The 23496-nt window shown below is 41.8% G+C and overlaps 1 protein-coding gene across 1 annotated transcript in view; it reads right to left on the reverse strand.

Annotated features, from left to right (window-relative positions):
- The window catches only part of GNPTAB (N-acetylglucosamine-1-phosphate transferase alpha and beta subunits), an 80743-nt gene that overhangs the window by 25942 nt on the left and 31305 nt on the right, over positions 1–23496 (reverse strand). The window contains exons 6-12 of the mRNA XM_019544739.1: positions 23028–23092; positions 22345–22479; positions 14250–14411; positions 10521–10700; positions 8413–8583; positions 3455–3578; positions 424–627 (exon numbers count right to left, since the gene is read on the reverse strand). Of these exons, the coding sequence (XP_019400284.1) occupies positions 424–627; positions 3455–3578; positions 8413–8583; positions 10521–10700; positions 14250–14411; positions 22345–22479; positions 23028–23092 (1041 nt within the window). The remainder of the gene's footprint in view (positions 1–423; positions 628–3454; positions 3579–8412; positions 8584–10520; positions 10701–14249; positions 14412–22344; positions 22480–23027; positions 23093–23496) is intronic.

Consider the following 23496-nt stretch of genomic DNA (forward strand, 5'->3'; position numbering starts at 1 on the left):
ACATGATGATTTTATGAGCAAACCAAGTTATACATAATACATTTTATGTTCTTAAAGTAGTAAAATGAATTTAGATCTCTAAAGGGTGCTAAGAAAATAAATAACACGTATATTTCATTTTTTTCCCCAATTTCCAATTTTTTTTCCCCATGGCTTCAAAATTTTACTTTGCTAGTCAAACACAATAAATAACTACCTGAAAAAAAAATAAAATCAACCAAAAACATATTTTCAGGTTTGGACTGATCTAAATAAGAATCACCCTCTGACTTTTTCCTAAACTGGTAACACAGTCTCAGCTCCTTTCCCACAATTCTACAAAGGGTTGCAGAATGGAACTCCACAGAGAATAGCCACAAAGTAAAAAAGGATAATTTGTAATAAATACTTACAGAAAGATTATCAATGATGTGCTTAACATACCTTGCCCACAGTCACCAGCATCAAATCCACAAGAAAGAACATTGCATGCCTGGTCACAAAATTTATCAGCCAGCCAGGAATTAGCACAGCCTTGGTTGCAGTATGAAACTCCACTTATTCCTCCACCAAATTGCCAGGGTGGACCATTCCCTGCTCCTCCAACTCCACCACCACCAGCAACATAACGACTACTTCCACTGTTACCTAAAGAAAAGAGAAAACAGAGTCCACTGAGACTTTCCCTTCAGGGATAGGTTATGCTCCACTACCGTTTTAAACCTTGTTTTCCAGAGTTAGGCTGAAAAAGAATAAGCAGTGATTACTAGGGTTGTGCGATTCGGTCACTGATTCGATTTGGTGGAGATTCGGCCCAATTCCATGGCCAAATCTCCGAACCTGAAGACCCTGTCATCTCTTCAAATCGAATCAGAACCCTGTGAATTAATTTGGAGACATTCAATGATTTGGACATAGACACAGCTTTAAAGGTTTTTTCTACATACCTCAAAGTACCATGTGGCTTGTCAACACTGAAATGCTGGAGTGGATGGAGCGTCCCATGGAAGCGCAGGGGAGGGGTCCCCGGTGAACTCAGCAGCAGACCTAGAAGTGGACCAGAAGCACTTCCAGTCCACTTCCAGGTCCATGGTAAAGCACGCGGGGGATGCTCCCCTCCTCCAGCCTCCCAGCTCAGGACTGGTGCCTCCAGGGTCTGGGGGGGCACCCAGGGGTTCCCCCATGGCCGATCACTGAGCCAAGAGGGGTGGGGAGGTCCGCTGCTGAGCATGCGGGGGCGGGGAGGATGCTCCTGTGGGATGCTCCATTCACTCCAGCATCTCGGCGATCATGAGCCACATCTGGTACCTCGAGGTATGTAGAAAAAATATTTAAAGCCATGTCTATGGCCAAATCATCGAATCTTCAGATTTGGATTCAGCCGAATCAAAATCGGGACAGTGATTTGAATCAATTAATTGAATCACCGTCCCCAATTTAGAATGTATCCGAATCAAATATGGCCTGTTTCACACACCCCTAGTGATTACCTTACATTAAGATTAGCTGGCTTGCCTCCTGTAAACCAGTGGGAAATCTAAGCAGACCTTCTGGGCTGGCAAAAACACCTAAATTATTTTAACACACAGAGAGGAAAAGGTTCACTTACTTTGTAATTCTGTATGGACCTTTATGGCCCAAAGTCTAACAACAAGTCCATCCGTTTAAGAAAATGCACCAACCTACAGGTTCACCCCCACCCCCAAATGCAGGCAGTTTGTTTAACTTCATACTTTTATTTAAATAACTAGTTGCTACTTTTGAGTTTCTCAGGCACTAAAGACCACAAACACTGAAATGGAAAGATCTTAATATAAAATGTGAGCGTACGATTATAATGGTCTTGGGCATGACTTTGGGGGGCCTTTTTTGCAGAAGACAAAACAAATCCAAAGTTACAGCTCTTCTCATTCCTTTCTCTAATTTGAAATCTATTTTAAAGCAACTCCACATGTCTTTGTTTTATGTTTTCCTGCTGAAAGCCCTTTATATCCATTTTTAAGATCAAGTTTTAAATATCAGAGATTGACAGTTAGAAATCTATCCACACTTTTTAGGAAGAATATCTTTGTACTGCATTTCAGCTTATTTTCAAAACCCTCTAAGTCGTGCTCATGCAACTGTTCCTAAACATTTTCTATCTCCTGTTGCCAAAAAATCCCGTAAGAAGACTGAAGAATTATGACAGAAAAAAATATAAAGAAAATAATAGCTATTTTTCAATTCTCAGATGCTATAGGGATTTAGGATAGCCACCTGCAAGTGCTTTAAGGATGTGTATCATAAAGTAGGAAACAGTGTGGTGTATATGAGAAGTTCTGGTAATAAATAGATGATGAATCTTCTTAACCCTGATTTTAGTAATGGCAATTATGTAGATACCCCTCATCAAAGCATTTGGTAAACCTAAATAGCCATAAAAAAAACAACAATAATAAAAGTATTTAACATTAAAGCATTTGTTAGTTTTTCAGAAAAAAGCGTGACAGGATCCAATGGCTGAAAGCAAAAGTTAGAAAAAAATCAAATTGAAAGCGAGTTGCAACATTTTAGAGATGGTAATTAACCATTTTCCAAATGGTTATTCCTGATACCCAACCTAAACTTCCCTTGCTGCAACTTGAGACCATTGCTTCTTGTTCTGTCATGTGCCACCACTGAGAACAGTCCAGCTCTATCCCCTTAGGAACCAAACACTTTTCAGGTAGCTGAAGGCTGCTATTAAATCCCCCTTTGGTCTTCTCTTATGCAGACTAAATAAGCCCAGGTCTCTCAGTCTCTCCTCATAAATCATGGGCCCCAATCCCCTAAAGATTTTTGAACAACTTTTATGTGACAAAGTCATCCGTATTTAGAGTGTTAAAATACAGATAACATCTTCTAAAAATAGTGTTGTAATTCAATATACTAACACTTTACTAAGTATGCTTTGTATTACTACTCTGATACAATATTACCAAAAATCAGATTGTAATTTAATACTTACATATGTAACACTGAGTCTGTGATATCAGAGAGAAGCCATATTTTTAAACATATGCAAAATACCATTATTAATCCTTATAATCTTACCTTAACTTGTAATTGGGGTCTGAAAGTGATTCTAGTACTTATTTATTTCTCTTCCCCCCACCCCTTTGTGCCTCCTGACAACAAAACATTTATTCATCACTAAAACTCATACTGTACTACTATCAGGCCTGCTGTGCAAAGATAGGCAATAAGAGCCAAAATCTATTCTCATCTAGTTAAATATGGTACATGAACCATGATTTCCTTATTATCTTATATATTCGTTTGCAATATTATTTCCCTCAAGCAACTAACTATATATCTGTAAGCCAGACTAGTTTTTGTTGTGTTTTTTTTTTTTTTTTTTTTAAGGAAAACTTTTCTTAGTTACAGGATAATCCTTTTAATTTTAAATGATAAAAGTAAATTTAATTTGTTTGTAAATCTAAATTTGCCCTCTTACCAATGCAATCGCCACCATCCCAATCACAAGCTGAATTATTACAGGCTTTATCACAGTAACCATCTTTAATCCACGAGCCAGGACATCCCTCAGCACAGTTTGGAACAGGCCAAGTCAAGTAAACCTAGAATAGTATTACATGATCAGGTTTTTCGTCAAAATTAGCTGTCATATAAAAGTCAATTTAGCTTGCCTCACAATATATACAGAATTAGTCAACACTTACCTGTGCATAGTGCTTTAGAAATAATAATCATCCTCAGCACCCAGAAGTGAAAGTATTATTCCCTTTCAGAGAGGGAAAAATTAAGGCTCAGATGAAAAGACTGTCAAGCAACTTCCTGATTCCCGACCATTATTTTCATTTCCATAGACTGCATTCAAATGACCGTTAGACATTTGATCTTTTAGAAGATAAAAAGAGGGAAGTCTAAAGTAATACACTTTGTGTTTCCTGGTGCTGTCAACTAGCCATAGGTGTAACAAGCACAAGTGCAAGTAGCGTACTTATCATTAAGAACCTTACGATCTAGGAGTTTAATGTTTCCAAGAATTTATAAGATAAAATAATGTAGGAAAAGTATTTTGTTTAAAAATCATAAACAACTAAGCAATTTTATTCTCAGATCCCTATCCCAAGAATTTTACAAATGTGGTCCCAGCTGTGAAAGCTATGGAGCAAGTAGGTATCATAAATCAAAATTCCAGCTGAAGTCACATCAGCATCATGGTGAACTGATGGAATAGTAATATGAGCAGAAAGCAGCACTAGATTGGGAGACAGAAACCTCATATTGGCTGCCAGACTGCTGTGCGACCAAGGGCAAGTCACTTTACCCTCTAAGCCTCTTTCCCTGCCATCCTCTCTCTTTAGACCATAGGCAGAACTGTCTCATTTTGCTGTATAATAGGATCGCAAACAAATACAAACTATAATAAAGTTTTCTCCCATCAAAAGGTTAGCGCACACCTAACCTATAGATTAAATGATACTAGTTTGCCTCCGAGAATGTTGTGGGAGACTGCAACATTTTCACAGGCAAACTAAGGAAGTACGGGCTGGATGAATAGACTGTAAGGTTGAAAGAAAACTGGCTCGGACATCGAGCTCAGACAGTAGTAATCAAAGGTTCAATGTCTAATTGGCAGCCGGTATTAAGTGGAGTGCCCCAGTGGTTGGTCTTGAGGCCAGTTTTGTTCCGTATCTTCATCAATGATCTGGAAGATGGCATACAGTGCAGCCTCAGAAAGTCTGCAGATGAGACCACACTGGGGGAGTAGTGAGGGTAGGGCTTAAAATTCAGAGTGATCTAGACAAATTAGAGGATTGGGCCAACAGAAATCTCATGAGGTTCAACAAGGACAAGTGCAATTCAATGCACTGGTACAGGCTGGGGGCTGACCGCACAGCACCTCTGTAGAAAAGGACTAGGGGTTATAGTGGACAATAAGCTGAACATGAGCCAGCAGTGTGCCCTTGTTGCCAAGAAGGCTAATGGCATACTGCACTGCATTGGTAGGGGTGTTGTCAGCAGGTCAAAGGAAGTGATTATTCCCCTCTCTTCAGCACTGGTGAGACCACATCTGGAGTACTGTGTTCAGTTTTGGGCCCCGCACTACAGAAAGGATGTGGACAAATTGGAAAGTCCGGTGGAGGGCAATGAAAATGGTGAGGGTGCTGGGGGCAGGGCCGTCCCAGTGGGCAGGTGGTAGAATAAGGGTGACTGCCCTGAGCTTTGGGGGGCCTCGTGGAGCCAGGTGGAGCAGCCACGGCCCCTCCTGCAGGGCCGTTCTAGTGCTGGTGACTCCATCAGCTTTGCATCCGGCCACTTGCCCCTCCCCCATCCCCTGCCAGCTTCTTTGCATTCGGGCCCCGCACAGGCTCCCGGCTCCTGCACCCTGCTAGAATAGTCTCTGGCTGGGGGACGTGACTTCTGAAGAAAGACTGAGGGAACTGTTCTTATTTAGTCTAGAGAAGAGAAGACTGAGAGGAATTGAACAGCAGCCTTCAACTACCTGAAGGATGGAGCTAAACTGTTCTCAGCGGTGGCAGATAACAGAACAAGGGGCAACAGTCTCAAGTTGCAGCAAGGGAAGTTTAGGTTAGATATTAGGAAGAACTTTCTCCCCAGGAGAGTAGTAAAGCACAGGAACAGGTTACCCAGAGATGCAGTGGAAGCTCTGTCCTTGGAGATGTTTATGACCCAACTAGACAAAGCTTTGGCTGGGATGATCTAGTTGGGGCTGGTCCTGCTTTGAGCAGGGGGGTTGGACTAGATGATCTCCTCTGAGGTTCCTTCCAAGCCCAGGAATGTATACTAGTTGCTAATAGAATTGCATTTAAACATAGCTATTCCATGGTCCTAGCATAGTTTTCTAACCGAAATATAACTGTAGCTAAAGTGCTGATAGGCTATAAATTGCTACAAGTTTAGGAAAGGTGGTATACCTTAGTTATAGGCCCTGATAGTGTTTTGGGTACTTGGAGAAGTGATGAATAAGAAATGTAAAATGCAGACTGATTCAGCAATCATCTAATCTCAGTGCTATCAAGAACTACTAAGTCTACTGTCTCAAACAAGTTTCCCATACAAAAGGAATTCACAAGCAAAATAAAACTGCACTCCCCTTCATTTTTTTAAATCTCTGTGAAACAGAAAAGCAACATGCAGGAAAGCGGTGGCAGCAACAGAAAATAAACTAACACTTAAATGCCATGCATGGGACAGAATGGGTACGTGAAAGAATCTTCCCAGTGTTTTAAACTTTTATAACTTATTTAGAGTTAGTTTTGTTACAACATGTTTTTCCTATTTCTGATCCTTTCTTTTAACAAGTTCCTGGGCAGCTGTACAATCTTAGGACATGGACAAACATTCACTTAGAGGAGTTTTTCAAAAGGAGAGGGGGAGCTACTGGATGAAAGTGCGCAGCAGCTGTCACTGTAGGGATACATGCAAGAAACTGCTGGATGAAACAGGGTTAAATGTAGAGTCATTTAGCCCATTTGTATTGCTGCAGACTACTGTGCACATGTAGCAGTTGCAACAGCTGCTGCATGCTCCCTTTTGAAACAGCTCCAAATGAACATCTGTCCATGACATGTATTTCTAAAGAAATAAAACAGGCTGCAATTTTTTCGATTGGTCAGACTAATGACATCAATCAAGACACTTTCTGCCAATTCATGCAGAAAGTACTTGCGGTATCAGAACTGGAAATGCTTATGCATACGGTATGCTGACCTAGAAACTATTACTTTCTGAATAAACTGGGTTATTTTAATAGAGGGCGGAAAGGAAAAGCAAGCAGGAAGGAAAAAAATAGCTTGAGATAAACAATCCCTCAGCAAACACTGAAGACTTATAAGGGCAATACTGGGACTATTAGTTTTAACCATGGATTGCAAATGTAATGTTGCTATGCTTTTAAACCTTGATGGGGCTGAAAAGGATTCTCAAGACTGGGGAAGTTGCTTTGGGGGGCTGGGGCACACAACTGGGACCAGATAACTTTCTGGAGATGTCTAAATATTTTAGGCCTGCTGATATTGTCATCAGGGAAAGATAAGATTTTACATGAGACAGATAAATGTAGACTGTTTTAAAATACTTTTACTTCAAAAGTTTGAAGGAAGGAAAGGAATGAACCAGAGCTACACAGACTCGTCAAACCTGTTGGGCAAGCAGAACTGATAAACAAGATATTTTACAGTTCAGAGCAAGGTTTAAGTGCGAGAAAAGTGTGGAATTCAAAGACGTACAGCCCAACAAATTAGAGGCTGCATTCAAAGAAACTAAAAACAGTTCAGCTAATCTCCAGCAAGACATTTAACATTAGAGCCTTACAAAACATGGAAAATGTGGGGCTTAGTTCCCATAACCCAGTTACCAATTCTGTACATTTTAGAAATAAATAGATATTCCTTCAAAAGTTTATTTATAATCTATCTTCCTTTCATATAATTTCTTGAACTTACATCAAGTTCGGGCTCGGTCCTCAGGCCCACACTGTTCAACATCTTCATCAGTGACTTGGACGAGGGGTTAAACAGCACCCTGTTCAAATTTGCACACTGAGATGTGGGGGGATGTGGGCACGCTAGAAGGGATGAATAGGCTGCAATCGGACCTAGACAGGTTACAGGGGTGGGCGGATGAGAATAGGATGGGATTCAACACTGACAAATGCAAAGTGATGCACCTGGGGAGGAAGAACAAGCAGCATACCTACAGGCTGGGGAACTCCCTTCTTGTCAGTGCAGAGGCAGAAAAGGATCTTGGAGTCGTCATTGATGCCAAGATGAACATAGGCTGGCAGTGTGGGGATGCAGTAGGAAGGCCAACTGCACCTTGTCATGCATCCACAGATGCATCTCAAGCAGGTCCAAGGAGGTGAAACTCCCCCTCTATGCGGCACTGGTCAGGCCGCAGCTGGAGTACTGCATCCAGTTCTGGGCGCTGCACTTCAAGAGGGATGTGGACAGCAGGGCAGGCCCTACAAGGAGGGACCAAGGGACCTGAACCTGTTCAGCCTCCACAAGAGAAGGCTGAGGGGGGATGTAGTGGGCTGTTACAAACTAGTCAGAGGGGCCCAGCAGCCACTGGGAAAGTCCCTGTTCCCCCGAGCTCTACCAGGAGTGACTAGAAATAATGGTCACAAGCTGGCAGAGGGTAGATTTAAACTAGATATCAGGAGGCGGTACTTCACTGTCAGGGTGGCTAGGATCTGGAAACAACTTCCAAGCAAGTAGTGCTGGCTCCTACCCTGGGGGTCTTTAAGAGGAGGTTAGATGAACACCTTGCTGGGGCTGTTTGACCCCAGTACTCTTTCCTGCCATGGCAGGTGGTCGGACTCGATCTGCTCAGGTCCCTTCCGACCCTAGAAACTATGAAACTATCATCATGTTAGAGTAGAAACTGTTTCTGAATGGTTTCTGATCAAGCATAAGGACCTACCTTTTGACCCTTGGAGTGACTGTAAAAATCATCGGGCCATACATCTTTCCCAAACATAACATCATCGTTTAGATAAATGAACTTCTGGGACAGGCTAGCAATGTGATGAATGTGACTTTCGATAGCTGGGGAGCTAAAGGTAGGCAGGTGACTTAAATTTTGAAATATTTCCTGACAAAAAAGAAAAGAAGAAAAGAAAAGAAAAAATATATATCTTTAGAACTTTTTAACATAGATTTAAACTGCCAGGTACAGCAGAGAAACTTATTCAATATGAAAATTATTTTGGCTGAGAAAGGGAGAAAATAAATAAAAGAAGGAATAAAGGGCAAGGAAAATAAGTAAGGAACAAGTACAGTTTTACCATCTTCTCTTTGTACCTCTAAAAAATATTTCAAATTGCATGCTTAGACTGGTCTTCTTTTGCACTAATGTAAGTGGCAGACTATCACTGCTATCTGATCTAAATTAACTGAAGTCAACAGAAAGGATCCCACTCACTTTGGTTGCAGACAGGAGTGACGATTTTTGCCTGATCTGACCACAAAAAGCAGTTTATAGCTATGACCAAACAAAAGTGCATGGCTGCAAACAGCTTTAAAAATGGCCAATTGGGTGAAAATTTGACCCCTCATTGGGTGAGGTATCAAATAAAGATGTTACAAAATGTAGCATTTTTTGTAACTTTTGTCTGTGGAGCTCCCAGCCTGTCCCTATTTTCAGAATGGAAGGGGGAAAGGGAGCAGAGGGAGTTCAGTCTGGGGAATTTTATCATTCTGAGTTACAGCTGGGAGCTGCACTTCTGTTTGCACTCTTCAATAACTGTCAAATAGGTCATATGTGCATATATTTATATGCCTTCTGCATTACAGGCTGCACAAATCTGTACAGAGTTCAAAGCCAGATGAAGGGAATACTGGATCTCCATTTCTTACAGGTAATTTAGTGAGCATTTAGTGTTGCTATACCCAAGATGGGCCAAAGAACATGCAAGAAGTAGGATTTGCTTGATAAGATCTCATTTGGACGAGCTATAGAGTTCAGAGATACGTTACAGCTTTCAGGAAGCATAAAACTTCCCAGAGTGAAGGAAGGGCATTTTGTACCTGAAAGCTTGTCTAACACCTCTCCCAATGATGCAGGCAGTTTCTAAACAAATCCTGCTTCTGAAGAGACTAATTCAGCTTCTCCTGATGTATCCCATTGGTAAGGACCTACTGAAATCACCATTTCACAGATTTAGTGGAAAATGTGAAATCTGGCATTGCCTGGAAAAGTGGGCAATATCTACAAAATCCGTGGAAAAAAAAGAAAAGAAAACGTACTGAAAATAAAATTCTGACTCTCAGAGGGAGCCATTGGTCCTCACGGTGCTGTGGCTTGGCCATGCAGCTTATCGTGGGGAGGGGATGGGTGCTGGCACATAGGGAGCCCAGATGGCTGCTGCTCCCACCATTTGCTGCTGATTGGCTGAGAGGGCTGCCTGTTGTGTAGCCCCACTCCTCTCCACCAATCAATGGTAATTGGCCATGAAATTGGCCAGTTACCTCCTCGGGTTCACTGGACTCCTACCCAATGCCTCTTAACACTTCTGAGTTCAAACATGCCAAAAACCCAAATACTCCACAATCTGTAATAAACCACCATATTTTGGTGCTTTATTTAGTAAATTTAGAGTTTTATTTTAAAGTAAGCTTTTTTAAAACAACACAATAGCTTTCCAGTGACCCACTTCTTTCCAGTAATTATATTCCAGCCTGTCTTAAGATTTAAAAGCCTTTCAGTGACTTTGACAAATTGTTTATGGTGTAAACTTCAAATACCACTTACTTCCCCTCAATCTAAATAAAAACAGATTCTATAAGGAACTGAAAGAGAGATATACAAATAATCTAAAATCTGTAGGTATTTAGAAACAAGTTCTCAGTAAATGTTTGATATAATTTTAGCTTCTTTGCAAGGTGACAAACTGAAAAACAGGAAGCAGTACAGTGTAGTAAAACAAGAAAAAAGAAATAAGGTAGTTGCTTCTACCTTTGCAATAATACACAAGCTTTACTAAAAGTGCAGCTCTCAAACTACTGCAGCCTCTCTTGAGGGATTTTTACCTGATGTGTTACTATAGTTATACGAGGGTTATCCAGGTTAAGCCAGGATGGAATCTGTCCATTAGTGACAATGAAAATATGTCGAACCCACGGGGCATGCCTCTCTATTGATCGTAAAGAATATCTCAGCTCTTCATTATCTTCAAAACGGCTAGCTGAAATGTCTTCATCCTGTTTAGACTATAGATAAAATAAAAGATGCATTTATATTTTAATGGCTTAAACACATGCTTAACTGAACCCTGTAAATAGCACTGAAGTGCTTTGGACAACTTACAGTAAGTTTCGGAATGTGGGAGCATCAATTTTTGCAGGACTGAGACCTTAACTAAAAGCAAGTATACTGGAAAAAAAATAAAACTGTTCCTTATAAATGGTCTGATTTAAGAAAAAAAAGAAAAAAAAATCTATAATAATAGGCTTAATCCTTCTGTCCAGAGCACTCTGATTGGTTGTCTTGGCAGCCAATCACAATACTTACTGAAACAACCAATCTGAGTGCTCCGGACAGACAGAATAAGTGTGAAGCTATTACAGAAGATCCTGAAGCATGTCAAACAGATATGCAGGCAGGTCAGAGCTAGAAGGAAGCACTGGGGACCCCTGCCAAGCAGCAGGCAGGCTCTATGGAAGGGAAAAAAGAAAAAAGGGAGCGGGGGGGGGGGAAAAAAAAAAAAAAAAGAAAAAAGGAGAAAAGAGAAAAAAAAAAAAAAAAAAAAAAAAAAGGCAGTGAGGGGCCCAATCTCCCCGCCTCCCAACAGAGCCTGTCCACCTCTCCTGCAGCTGGGGGGTGAGCTGCCAGCAAGCCCTGAGCTGTGGAGAGCCCCAGTGCTTTCCTCTGCGGCAGCAGTGCCCCCCAGGACTACCCAGGCAGGGTGCTAGCAGGTAGGTGCTACCCAGAGGGGCACCATCACTGCAGAAAGAAACACCAGGATCCTCTGCAGCTCAGGGTCTGTGCGACTCACCAGCAGCTCATTTCCCAGCTGTGGGAGACACAGGCAGGCTCCAGGAGGAAAAAAAAACAAAACACAAAAAAACAAAGAACAGGCCCCTTGCCGCTTTCTTTTTCTTAACTCCTCAGCAGAGGCTGACCACACGAGCTGCTGTCAGATCCTGCAGCCGCTCAGCTGCAGGGGGACCTAGTGCTTTCCTCTGCAGCAGTGGTGCCCCACAGGGCCTCCTGGGTGGGGTGATAGGTGCACAGGTGCAGCCCCAGCTTGCAGGCAGCACCCGCAGGATCCCACAGTACTTAGAAGCCTGGGTATGTTCAGGGAAGCTCAGGCATGGCAGTCTTCCAGCATCCTGTGCACCATCCCCACCACCTGGAACCAGGCTAGCTGGCCCAGGAAGGCAACAAGAGGAGAACTGGGTGTGCTGGCAGCCAGAGGAGGCAGTGGAGATGATGCATGGGGCACTAGAAGCCCTCGAAGTCTAAGGTTCCCCGACCACGCCCGGGCTTCCAGTGTATGCACCGCCCCTCCAGCCTGCTCTGAGATAGGACCCTCATATATGAGGAACACCAATGTAATTTGTTATATAGAAAACTAAAATACATGGGATGCGTTTTTAGTTTGCTATGTAAAAAAGTAATTTAAATAGTAACATGCCACCAAACATGTACACTGTTATGCAATTAAATTGTGAAAAAGGGCAATTAACCCACTAAAAAGGGGAATTTCATTATGTGTACAAGGATTCTCTTATTGTATGAACATAAACAAGTCACAAGCTCAGACTTTTAACAAACTATGTATTTATATTCTTAACCCTGTGTTTACACACGCATAGCTTTATGTAGCCTTTTCAAGGGTGAGAAATTTTGATTCTGTAAAAGTATTTAGTCAAAGGATAACTAAAAATCCTGTATTTAAAGAGACACTTACGCAACAGAAATTTAAATTGCAAATGTTTTGTGGGTTTCACCTACTATATATTATAGTATGCCCACTGACATGAGCTGTCAATAACGTTGACCACACACTATTATCAGCATGTCCATGACTGTAATAGGAGTCGACTGGTGCTTACAATGATCTGGTTCTTCTACATTCAAGAGGTCCCAAGGAGCAACTACCCTCTCTTATTGGATTATTACTACATTTTTTTCCTGATCTCCTACTCCCTCCTGTGGTAGACTGACCGAAAACTATATTGCTTTTCAATCCTTTTTTTTTTTTTTTTTTTATCCCAGTTCCCACCATGTACAGAATAGGATTCTTATGGGCTATACTCTTTTGAAAAGTTGTATTAATAAACGTGATAGCCTAGTGATTTATTTGAACAAAATGTATGCACCATAAAATAAAGTACTATAAAATATAATACTCTGTTCTTGTATCTTAAAAAGTAATGAGATGTTAATCAGGAACACCACTAAACAAAAATAGTTCAATGAAAATGACATTCAGATTTCATCAACAATTTCTGTATAAATTCAAATATGCCAGGATTATCTTCAGATAAACTCAGACAAACTTCTTTTTTTACACTCATTTTTAAACTACAGCCACTTAATATTGCAATATACTTAATTCCCAGAAAAAAATATTTAAAAAAGACAGTTATGGTTGCTTTAAGTAAACACCCATCCACACCTCCTTAAAGGCAAATGTCTGGTTAGATTTCCTTCTTTAACACATCTTTACTTGAACACCTCCTGGTTACCACTTTCACCAGAATCTACCTGCTATAAATAAGTCCCTGCAAATTCAACATAAAAGGTAACATGATATACACTACAGTTTTAACAGTGGCATTGCAGAAGCACAAAACCTTAACTTTCAACTCAGGAACTCCAAATATCCTATCTACTAGACACCCAAGGTTGATGAAATGTACACCACATACTTTTTACGTGAAGACATGTGAAAGCCAGGTTCAGGGTTTTGTATTATAGTGACAGAAGTTCTTTAAAGTAAAACCTGACAGGAGACAATCTTGCTTATATGATTTCATTAGTTACCACATGTAACAAAACTTTTTCAAGCTAATTAGAATATAGCTCAAAAACAAAACTTATGCATCTTTTTTCTACACAATATTATTTGGTCACTCACGACGAGATAAATACAAACCTTCAGGAGGAAGAAATTTTAAAATAAAAATCTTAGTTTGAAAATATGGATTCCCCCCCGTTACATTTTCTTTTCTTTTTATAAAGACTCCCTTGGGCTATCTCATTTATCATCAGGAACCTCTTTTCTTTTATTGAAATCTTCCAGGAAAATACAAAGACCAAAACTTGCTTTCTTTAAAACTCTTAACAAAGCAGCAATTATTTTTTCCCAGCATTAGCAGTACATTTCCAACAGTAGCAAAAATATACCAAAGACATCTCTTAAGGAGCAAAACAAAAAATGTATTTCAGTAAAGATAATTCTATTTCCCAGCATGAGAAATAAAAATGCTTATATGAAAGTCAATAATCAGTTCAGACATAAGCACTTCCTGTTCAAACTACACTGACTAGCTTACAGACAGTTTTATCAACATAGGTAAGAGCAAATATTTTAATTAAACAGTCCTCAAAGAAAACTTGATGGAGCTCTACCCCTTCTTATACTTCTTTCCAGGTTTTAAGCTTTAAGGTCAATTTTGTTTAAAAGAGAAATTTCAAATTCCCAACTTAGATTTTCTAGAAGATATTCTCTTTCCTTAACATTAAATCTTTAACATTGTTCCTTGGAAATTGTAATACTGTCATTGAAACACTGGCTGAAATTTACCAACCTGACTAATGGTGCTTAAATCCCACAGTAAATAAGCAGGATTGAGTGCCAGTTCTTTTCCATCTATAGTCATGTTCTTCTTAGCTTGCTTGCTCAGTTCCTGGAAACCCTTAGGGTTATTCAGTTGCAGGAGGGCTACGCTGGCTTCTGAATAAAGCTGCAACTATATAAGCAGAGAAAAAATCTTTAATGTGCCAGATATCCACAGAAGAGATACTTGTTCACTTGCAATTTTTATTTACTTATATTTTTCTCACTATTGTTATTAAAAGGGTCAAATGATGAAAACTGGTAAAAGTTTAGGTACCCTGAAAAGAAAAAAAACAACCTAATGAAGCAGGATAACAAAATGGGAAATAAAGCTGACATTCAAATACATGGAATGCATCTGGAAGAAAGATAAAAAGTGTTGGGAAACTGAAGTTACTTTTAGAACAATACACATAAACCTGTATTATTATGTTGGTATTACTGTTTCGAACCACAATTCTCTTTACTCTGTAATCGGTGATCCATGAATGCATTATCAATACTACATGAGTACATTAATAATTTATTCCAGCCCTTCCCTACCGAAAGTACTGAAATCCATAAATTCAAGTTTTACTAATCATTAAATTTAATTTCTGGTTAAAGGACTCCTACCCTATTTTTTTTTAAAGTGACATCTTTTTTGGCATGAAAGGCCACTGATTCAGCTCTGCCTGTTAACAGCATGAGATTTTTTGAATGGTTTAAGGATCAAACTAGGTCCAGAAATTTGAGATACAAAAGGCTCCAAAACTAATCCATGTGGATCTCTGAGTCCTCAACCACGACTGCCAATCTGCTGCTAAGGTCATTTGTTACTGCGGAACTGTTTGATCTGGTCGCTTTTTTTACCTCTTGCCACTAGTTATTCTGGATATCAGATTTCATAAAGGACAGGATGAGAAGAGGCTTACTAACTGCTATATCTGACAGCAAATACAGCTTGCAAAAGCACAGGACACTGTACATTTCACTAAAAGTAAAACACAACCAAAGGATTTTATTTGTACATTTTAGTGCAAAAGGATACAAATAAAAAGGGTATAATCATGCTCAAGTTCTCTAGATTAATCTATATTTAAAAGACAGACTGAAATATGACAGTAGCATATTTGTCTTTCAGTCCTCAGTGCAATGCAAAAATATTAATCATTACTGGTAATAAAAAGAGTTCAGGATTACTGCATATATTTCTGGTTGACAGAGATTTATAAAAGCAATGTAATACTGTATAGTAATATTGTATCAGGCAACAAAACAGCTGAAGCATCCCAGGTTTTTTTCTATTTATTAACTTTCTAACTCAGGCTAATTTTTATTTTTGATCAAATCTGACCTTTTCTGCCTGTTCTGAGACAACACTTGTCACAGTGGTTAGCACCCCATCCCTTAGCAGTCAAACACAAGCCCAGCTGTCATGCCTGTGACATTTTAAAGCTGTCAATGGTTTGACTCATATGCTATTTGATAGCTTTCAATCTGACTTATGAAGTCTGTCATCAGAAAAATTTGATAAATCTTGGACCTTCCAGGGAATCATTCAAACATACTGACGAAAGGATGGCTTCACTAGTTGTGTGGCTGAGGTATCATTACCAATTGAAACAAGCAATCTCTAAAAATATCAGTACAGAAAAGCTACAGATTACAAAGCTGCCACCATGAGCTACGTACTTTATTTAAGAAGACAACAAAGTTATACAAGCCTTGAAAATATGTCAGCTTCACACACACACAATGAACTGACAAGATTTCCATCCCACCATCTCAAAAGAAGTCTTTACAATATAGCTGGGATTCCATAGGTGCTACCCCTGTAAGATACTGCCTGCTGCACCCACTGACATTATCATCATCCCTTTTAATAAAGGAATGCCATTTAAAGCCATATTATAGCCATTAATTTCTAAAAGGATTAGTGTAGCACACATGTGGTCAGGAGCAAATATATAGAGATTTCATTGCCATTGTTTTCTATCTATAAATAACTTAAGTACATGGGTTCTGTTCTACTGCTTTCAAGGAAAAGGGCTAACAAGTAACAGGAATAAACATATGTATCTCGCAACAAACCAGAAACTACAGCTGATAAAAGAAATAGGTTTCAGACATGTGCTGCAAGCTTTCACACTTTAATTGAAGGAGGGAGCTGAATCTATAAAAAGCCCCCGTTTCCTCAAATTCTTGCCAATTACTTAGATTAAACAGGTGCAAACACAGCAACCTTCTAGGTTTTAAACAGTCTGACTAAAAAAATCCCTTCCCCTCCCAGGCACTCCATTCAATGTTTTGGCTCTTATATCATTATTTCCCCACTCACTATACTCTTTTTCTGGCTAGAAGGTACCTGTTTCTCATTAGAAACACAAGGAAAAACATATTTTTTCTGGTCTCCTTTGGAAAGAAAAAAAAAATGTCCAATATGTTATCTTGGCAGTTCATTTAAGACAATGGTTCACAACCTTTTTTCTACCAGGACCTATCTGTAAACCCATCTGATGGCCAGTCCCGACCTAGTGCTCCTCACTCCCACCGTTACCTACCAGACCCCAGCTCCCCTCCTTACCACCCCCCACCATGTTTCTCCTTTTCTCCTTTAAGAGAAGCTCCTTTTTTAAAGTTTGTTTGCAACCCTTTTGTATATTCTTGTGACCCCCTTTTGGGTTGCAACCCACGGGTTGAGAAATGCTCATTTAAGAAACTCCTGAATAGAACAACTGCTGAAGATTGAATGATAAGAGTAAGGGCTCCATCAAGTGGTTAAACACTGTAGCATCAGCTGATATAGTAGAAAATACAAGAAAGTTCAATGTCAGTTATTTCCAACCACAACTAAACATGTACAAAGCAGAGAAACAAATATAAGCAGTGAAAATACAAGCAGCCAAGAGCCGAACAATAATTTCAAACTTACTACCAATGTGTTACTTAGGCTAAATATGGAAGTTCTGTAAACAGTCAGATATGCTTTTTCACCATGCAAGGTCACCACTTATTAAAACATTGCCTCCTTTACAAATGTTAAATGACCCCAACAACATTGTTATGAAACAGGTAAATTATTATTCCCAATTTTCAGCTTAAAAAGCACAGAGGCAAATTAACCTGGGAGCACTTAACATAACATCCTGCCAACTACATGTGACCTACAAGGATAATCCCTGTGGCCTCCCATAAATATTTATTACACAATTTTCTATACCCCAAAATTAAAAGGATTTCAAAAGCAAACAGCACATCTTGTGTTCTCACTTTACTGCAGTTTCTTAATCAGCTAATGTTGCTGCATTTGCAGTTTCTAGGTTACAAACATGCTGAAGGCTTCCACGAGCAAATTCTAGTAGCAGTGGCCCTGCACTGGAAAGTGCATCTTGCAGGTGGCCCTCAATAAAGTTTCAACTGTGCACCTCTGAGTTAATCAAATGTCCAAGGCCACACAGTACAAAGACAAAGCCAAGATGGAGTTTCTCCTAAAACCATGCAGTTCATACTGCTTCTCAGGATTTTCTAGTATCTAGACATAACAAACAAGTTGTTTCTGCAATTTATTTTTATATTTCAGATTTTCCTTACTGAGTTAACTGCCTTGTAGATGTCATTTTCTCAAATTCAGCTTAAGCTAACATGAGTGCAAAACAATTTAGTAAACTCATATGACAATCTTCAAGGAATCTTACAGACAGTTCAGAACTATTTTAGAGCCCTTCACATCCAGAAGCATGTACAGTAAAGAAAAGATGCTATTAGACTAGTCAGGAATACCTTGTGTAAATGTATTGACATTGTTTAAAAATTCCTCCAACCTCTTTTTTGCCCCCCCCCACCTTTATATCCAACTCCCTTTCCTAGTGGCAGCTTTGTTGTAATTTAAGATTGATTATAATCACCTCTTGCAGTAATGTATTGGAAAACAGCTACTGGAGAGGAGTTGCTGGGAATCCAGGGGGGAGGGGAGTGAGTGAACCATGAACATAACTAAACTCCTTTCAATTGAGACTCTCAAAGCCTTATTTGAATGAGATGATTTAGACAGGGATGACTGTACCTTAGGCAAAAGGTTAGACTAAATCAGCAGTTCTCATCCCCCCAGGTTTTGGGGGGTCTGCGCCTGAGGGACAAGGAGGTGGGAGAGAAGGGGTGAGGGAATAAGTGATGCATCAGGGAGGCAGGGGGACATATGCCCCCTCTCCCTCCAGATTTGTGCACCCACAGCAGGCATGGGGCTGCATCCTGGGCAGATTGGCATAGGCAGGAGCCACATCCACAGCCTAGCAGGTAGGAGCCAGTGCAAGACGGTGGAGTGGAGTGGTGAGATTTTTTGCCCTGCCACTGCTGTCACCATCAGGACCCCTGTGGCAGCTGAGCTGCCAGCAGCACAAGGAGTAACGGGGGTCCAACTGCCATGACCGCCTCCTGCTGCCAGCCACTTGCATGCCAGGCCGCAACTCTACCCTGGAGGGGTGGTGGGATGGGAGGCAGAGCAGGCGGCCCGAGGGGAGTGGAGCTGGCAGCATGAGGAGGTGATGGCAGTGCAATGAGGTAAGGGCAGCACAGCCCCACTCCACCAGTCTGTTAGTTACTCTTGCTGCTGGCAACACAGCTGGCACAGAGGTCCCAGTGGCAGCAGCAACAAGTCTTGCCACCCTGTACCTTCCCCCCACCCTCATCACACCCACCTGCCCTGCACACTGGGGGGGTTGGGGGCAGCAGGGGCTGAGGGGTGAAGGACACCGGCAGGGCCAGGGGGCTTTGGGTCAGGAGGGGTGCCAGCAAGGCTGGGAGGGTTGTAGGCTGTGGTTTGGGAATGGGGGACACCAGCAAGGCCAGGGAGCTGCAGGTCAGGAGTGAAGGACACTGACAGGTGGTCTGTAGAGTTTTTATAGCATGCTGGGGGCGGGGGCCTCAGGAAGAAAAAGGCTGAAAAACGGACAGTGGGAGCCATATATTAACCTTCCTGGGGGTCATATGTGGTTCATCAATTGTACAGCCTTGACTAGATGACTCCTGAGATCCTTTCCAGCACTATTTTTCTCCAATTCTAAAAACTATCATCAAAATAGGTAATACAGTAGAATTACTGCAAATTAAAATTTTAATACACACAGGAAACAAGCCCTCCAACCCACTTTGTGGCACTGTTTTGTCCTTTTCAGCCTTTAGGTGTAAGTTCCAAATCGGAGATAATCGTTCTGTTAGTTATGTATATGCATGTATGCACAGTGCTAACTACAGAGAGACCAAATTTTGAGTGGTACCTGTAAGTGCTGGTAAAACTCCCCAAAATTCACCCACTTTTCATCTCTGTGGGTATCTGTTACAGGCGTATCCAAACAGCACAGTGGGAGGTGCAGTGTGGGCAAATTAAATGTTACCAGGGGAAATGAGCTGCAGTAGGAGACATGTCACCTCCCACACAAAAACCCTGCCCCTTCTCTAGGGCACAGCAACCCTAATTTAACTGTTTTCAAGCAAGCAATAGCAAGGAAAAGAGTGAAACCTCAGACAGTGAAGATGATGACACAGATGCAGCAGGATACCCAACAGGCTCGAGTGTGTACCTGGTGAAATCTATTCATGCATGAAGTGCCACCTGATAGAGCTCATAGATGAGAAGATACAAGGAGACAAAGGTAGAGTTCAGATGGGGACTGAGGCAGATGAAGAGAAGGACACCAGAGAACAAGATTTGCAGATACATGCTGAACAAGAAAGCTAGGTGGACAAACTTCCTAGGATAAGGGGTTAAATTACAGCCTCCCAGGCTTCCTCACCTGGCCACCACTCCCCACATTGCTCCAGCTGCAGCAGCAGCTGGGGTCTCAGGGTTCCCCAACCCTCTAGCTTTGCTTTCTTGCCCCTGCCCTATAGGATGGGGTGGTGCAGCACTGCACAGTCCAGTGCCCATGGGAGCCCACAGCCCTGAGTACCAGAGCAGCATAGTGCAGTGGGGGAGCTTGAGGCCAGAGTGCTGAGGGTGAGGCCGGGTGTCTGGACTGTATCTAAGCCTACACTGCAAACAGGATATAGTCAATAACGAACAAGAAATATTTATTTACTAAGGGGCCCATGCATCAAAATAAAGGCATTAGAACAGGGGTGGGCAATTATTTGTGCTAGAGGGCCACTTGAGGATTTCTGGTGAACTGTTAGGGGGAGAGGGGCAACTGATCCTATTTGGCCTGCTGGCCACCGTGGGAGCCTGTGAAGGGAGAGCTGCACCCCATGTCACTCCGCTCTGCTGCAGCTAGGGCCAGGCAATGCCAGGCTGTCCAGTATGCAGACTCCTCTGTCCCCCTGTATCCACCCTTGCCCAGCTTCCTATTGGCACTGCACAGACTTGGCATTACAGCAGCCAGCAGCTGGGACAACACAGGACATGGCACAATGCAGTGTGCTAAGCAGCTGTCCTGACCACACGCCATGATGAGCTGCTGTTGCTGTGCCACACCAAGAAAGTCGGGGGTCCCCAGGCTGAGCCCCCACATGTGGCTGGCACAGACTAGTGGCGCTGCAGCAATTCGTTGCGGCAGGCAGGTGGGACAGATGCTTGACACACTGCATTACACCCCATCCTTTTTGGGCTGCTGGAGGTAGTGCCAGAATTGCATAGCCACAGTGCTAACAGGAAGCCGGGTGGGGGGATGATTATAGAGGGAGAGAGAGCTCATCTTTTAGGAATAGACTTAAAGACCATACTTGCTTGTAGGGGTGCACCAATACAGATTTTCTTGGCCGATACCAATAGCTGATTATTCACCAGGCATACTGCCCAATATTGACCCAATAACCAATTTACAGGAGCACAGCTGGGCAGGGTGGAGGGCAGTGCCCTGCAGGTAAGCCTGTGGAGGGGAAGAAGGGTGCGGGGGGGCAGACTGAGGCCCCCACAGTGAAGGAAGGAGTGGGGCAGAGGCAGCGGCAGATGCTGGGTGTACTGCTCAGCCATGGTGGTGAATGGGACCCCAGGGCCACGGCAGGGAGTGAAACAGAACTGTGGATCGCGCATCCAGGGGATCAGCAGCCCGGTGTTTAAAAAATGGCAGTGGGGAACCCTGAACTAAGGCTTGTCAAATTAACCACAGTTCAAGTGCTGCCACCACCATTTTTAAGAACAGGGACATTTGTAACTGGAGCCAAGCAGGACAAGGGCAGATGCAGGCTGCTCAATGAAGGCTTGGGGCTCTCTGCCCTGCCTTTGCCCTACGAGGCGCATACTGGCCACATGTCCCCTGCTCATTTGGCAGTGGGAGGCACAACTCACCACTTCCACCGCTGCCGGACAGACAGGGGACATGCAGCCACTGCATGGCTCCTGGGGCAACGGCAGCAGGATGGACAGCCCCAAGCCCACAGCAGGCAGCTCACATTTGCCCTTACCCCAAGCACAAATCTGGGGGGGGCACATATCCGCTATGCCTCCCACAGGGGTGTGCGCACAAAAAACTATTCCAGTACAAAAAAGGTTGAGAACCACTATCTCAGAGAATACAAATGGCTAGGACAGGGGTTGTCAACCATGGATATGCATACCCTGGGGGTACTTGGGAAGGCCCTAGGGGACATGCGCAGACGGGCGGAGACGGAGTGCCACCACGCACCAACCTGTGCAGCAGCGCAGGCACCACCCACCCAGCTGGGTGTGGGGGAAGGTTTTATGCCACCTCCCCCTCCCCCAACTCTGCATCTGGCCACTGGGGATACACTGCTCTGTGTCTGGCCACCCTGATCCCAAAAGGTTGAAGACCCCTGGGCTAGGACTTCAGTTCTTGACCAGGTGAACAGTAGCAAACCTAAACCAGCTCAGAAAGCTACCAGAGACACAGTTACAGAAGATTTGTCTTTTGAAAGTAACTACTATAGAAAAACAGACAGTAGAACTCAAACCTGGAGAGAGAAAAATGACAATTATCAGCAACACTGTAATCTAAACTGCAGGATCATGCATAAAAAGTTTTGTTAGTATGCTAGCCAGGACATCTCTGTACAAAAAAACCCCAAAAACCCAAAAAAGCAAAAAAAGGATTTCTAAAACAGTACAATTAAAGTACACCCTTTCAGACTCTCACCAGCTTTACTTTAGAGGCAAGGTTCTCTGGCAGTTTTGTCCTTAGCTGACTTGTCTCTTTGAATGTTGCTGGAAATCCACTAACAAGGGCCAAGTCTTGCATCAGCACTAACCCAGGAACTTCTTTGTCTGTAGTCTATAACAAGAAAAATGCAAGTTCAAGTTGGGTTTTAAAAAAAATCCGCAGTAATTAATAATTCTTAATGCAGTGGTTGTCAACATTTTTAAACTCAAAGCACCCCCAGTAGTTTTAACTATAGAAAAATTATAGAGCAGTTCTTCTGTTGCAAAGAACTCAGAAAGACCACAACAGGGTAGAATGTTTCTGACTCTAGAGATTCCTATTTGAAATCTCTGGATTTATCTTGTGTCTGTATACCTAATAGTGCTAATACTGCATGGCACGCCACAACACACTTACAAGGATTTCATAGCATCCTATCTTAAACTTTCTGCAGATTAGCGAGTTAATGATGTATTTTGTCACATAACCCAAAAACCTCAAAGCTAGAATATAGGCTTATTTTGAAAAATCTTGTATTCATTATTATACAAATTAACAAAATGGTGCAAACAAATACTTAAAAAAAAAAGAAGTAAAAATACAGTAGTTAAATGTATATTACACCTCAACAGCCCAATGAACAGATTTATATAGCTAATTTAAGTGTTAAATTAACATACCAAATAACCCCTCCATACTGTCTGTTTAGTGCTTTCTTTTAACATCCCTGAATGAGCATCTTCAGCTGGAATAAATAAATACATCCAAATTAAAAAAAAAAAAAATCAGTGGGCACCTTCTAGAACAATCTTTTAATTCAGTTTTTGCAAACTTAAGCTCAAAACATTAAAAAAGAAAAAGAATGGTCACTAAGCCAAGCGTTGTCTGTATTACTACAGTATTTGTTAGGTGATGACAGTGGTTTGGCACTACATATAAAAATAAACGAAAGGTGAGGTGGCTACGCTACAAATCTGTTATGTAAATACTGAATACACAGGCCTTGTCTGTTTTAAGGTAAGTAATAATCAGGGATCCAGATTTTCTGTTAGCTAAGGAAAAATGTGGATTTTATGCTTTAGCAGAGAAAACCATGAATTTTCCCCTTTAAAGGAAAAAAATGTGGGAAATCTCAGGTTTCTCCTTGCA

Source organism: Crocodylus porosus, unplaced genomic scaffold (genome assembly GCF_001723895.1).
Source record: "Crocodylus porosus isolate Cpor-Errol unplaced genomic scaffold, CroPor_comp1, whole genome shotgun sequence".
NCBI lineage: Eukaryota > Metazoa > Chordata > Crocodylia > Crocodylidae > Crocodylus > Crocodylus porosus.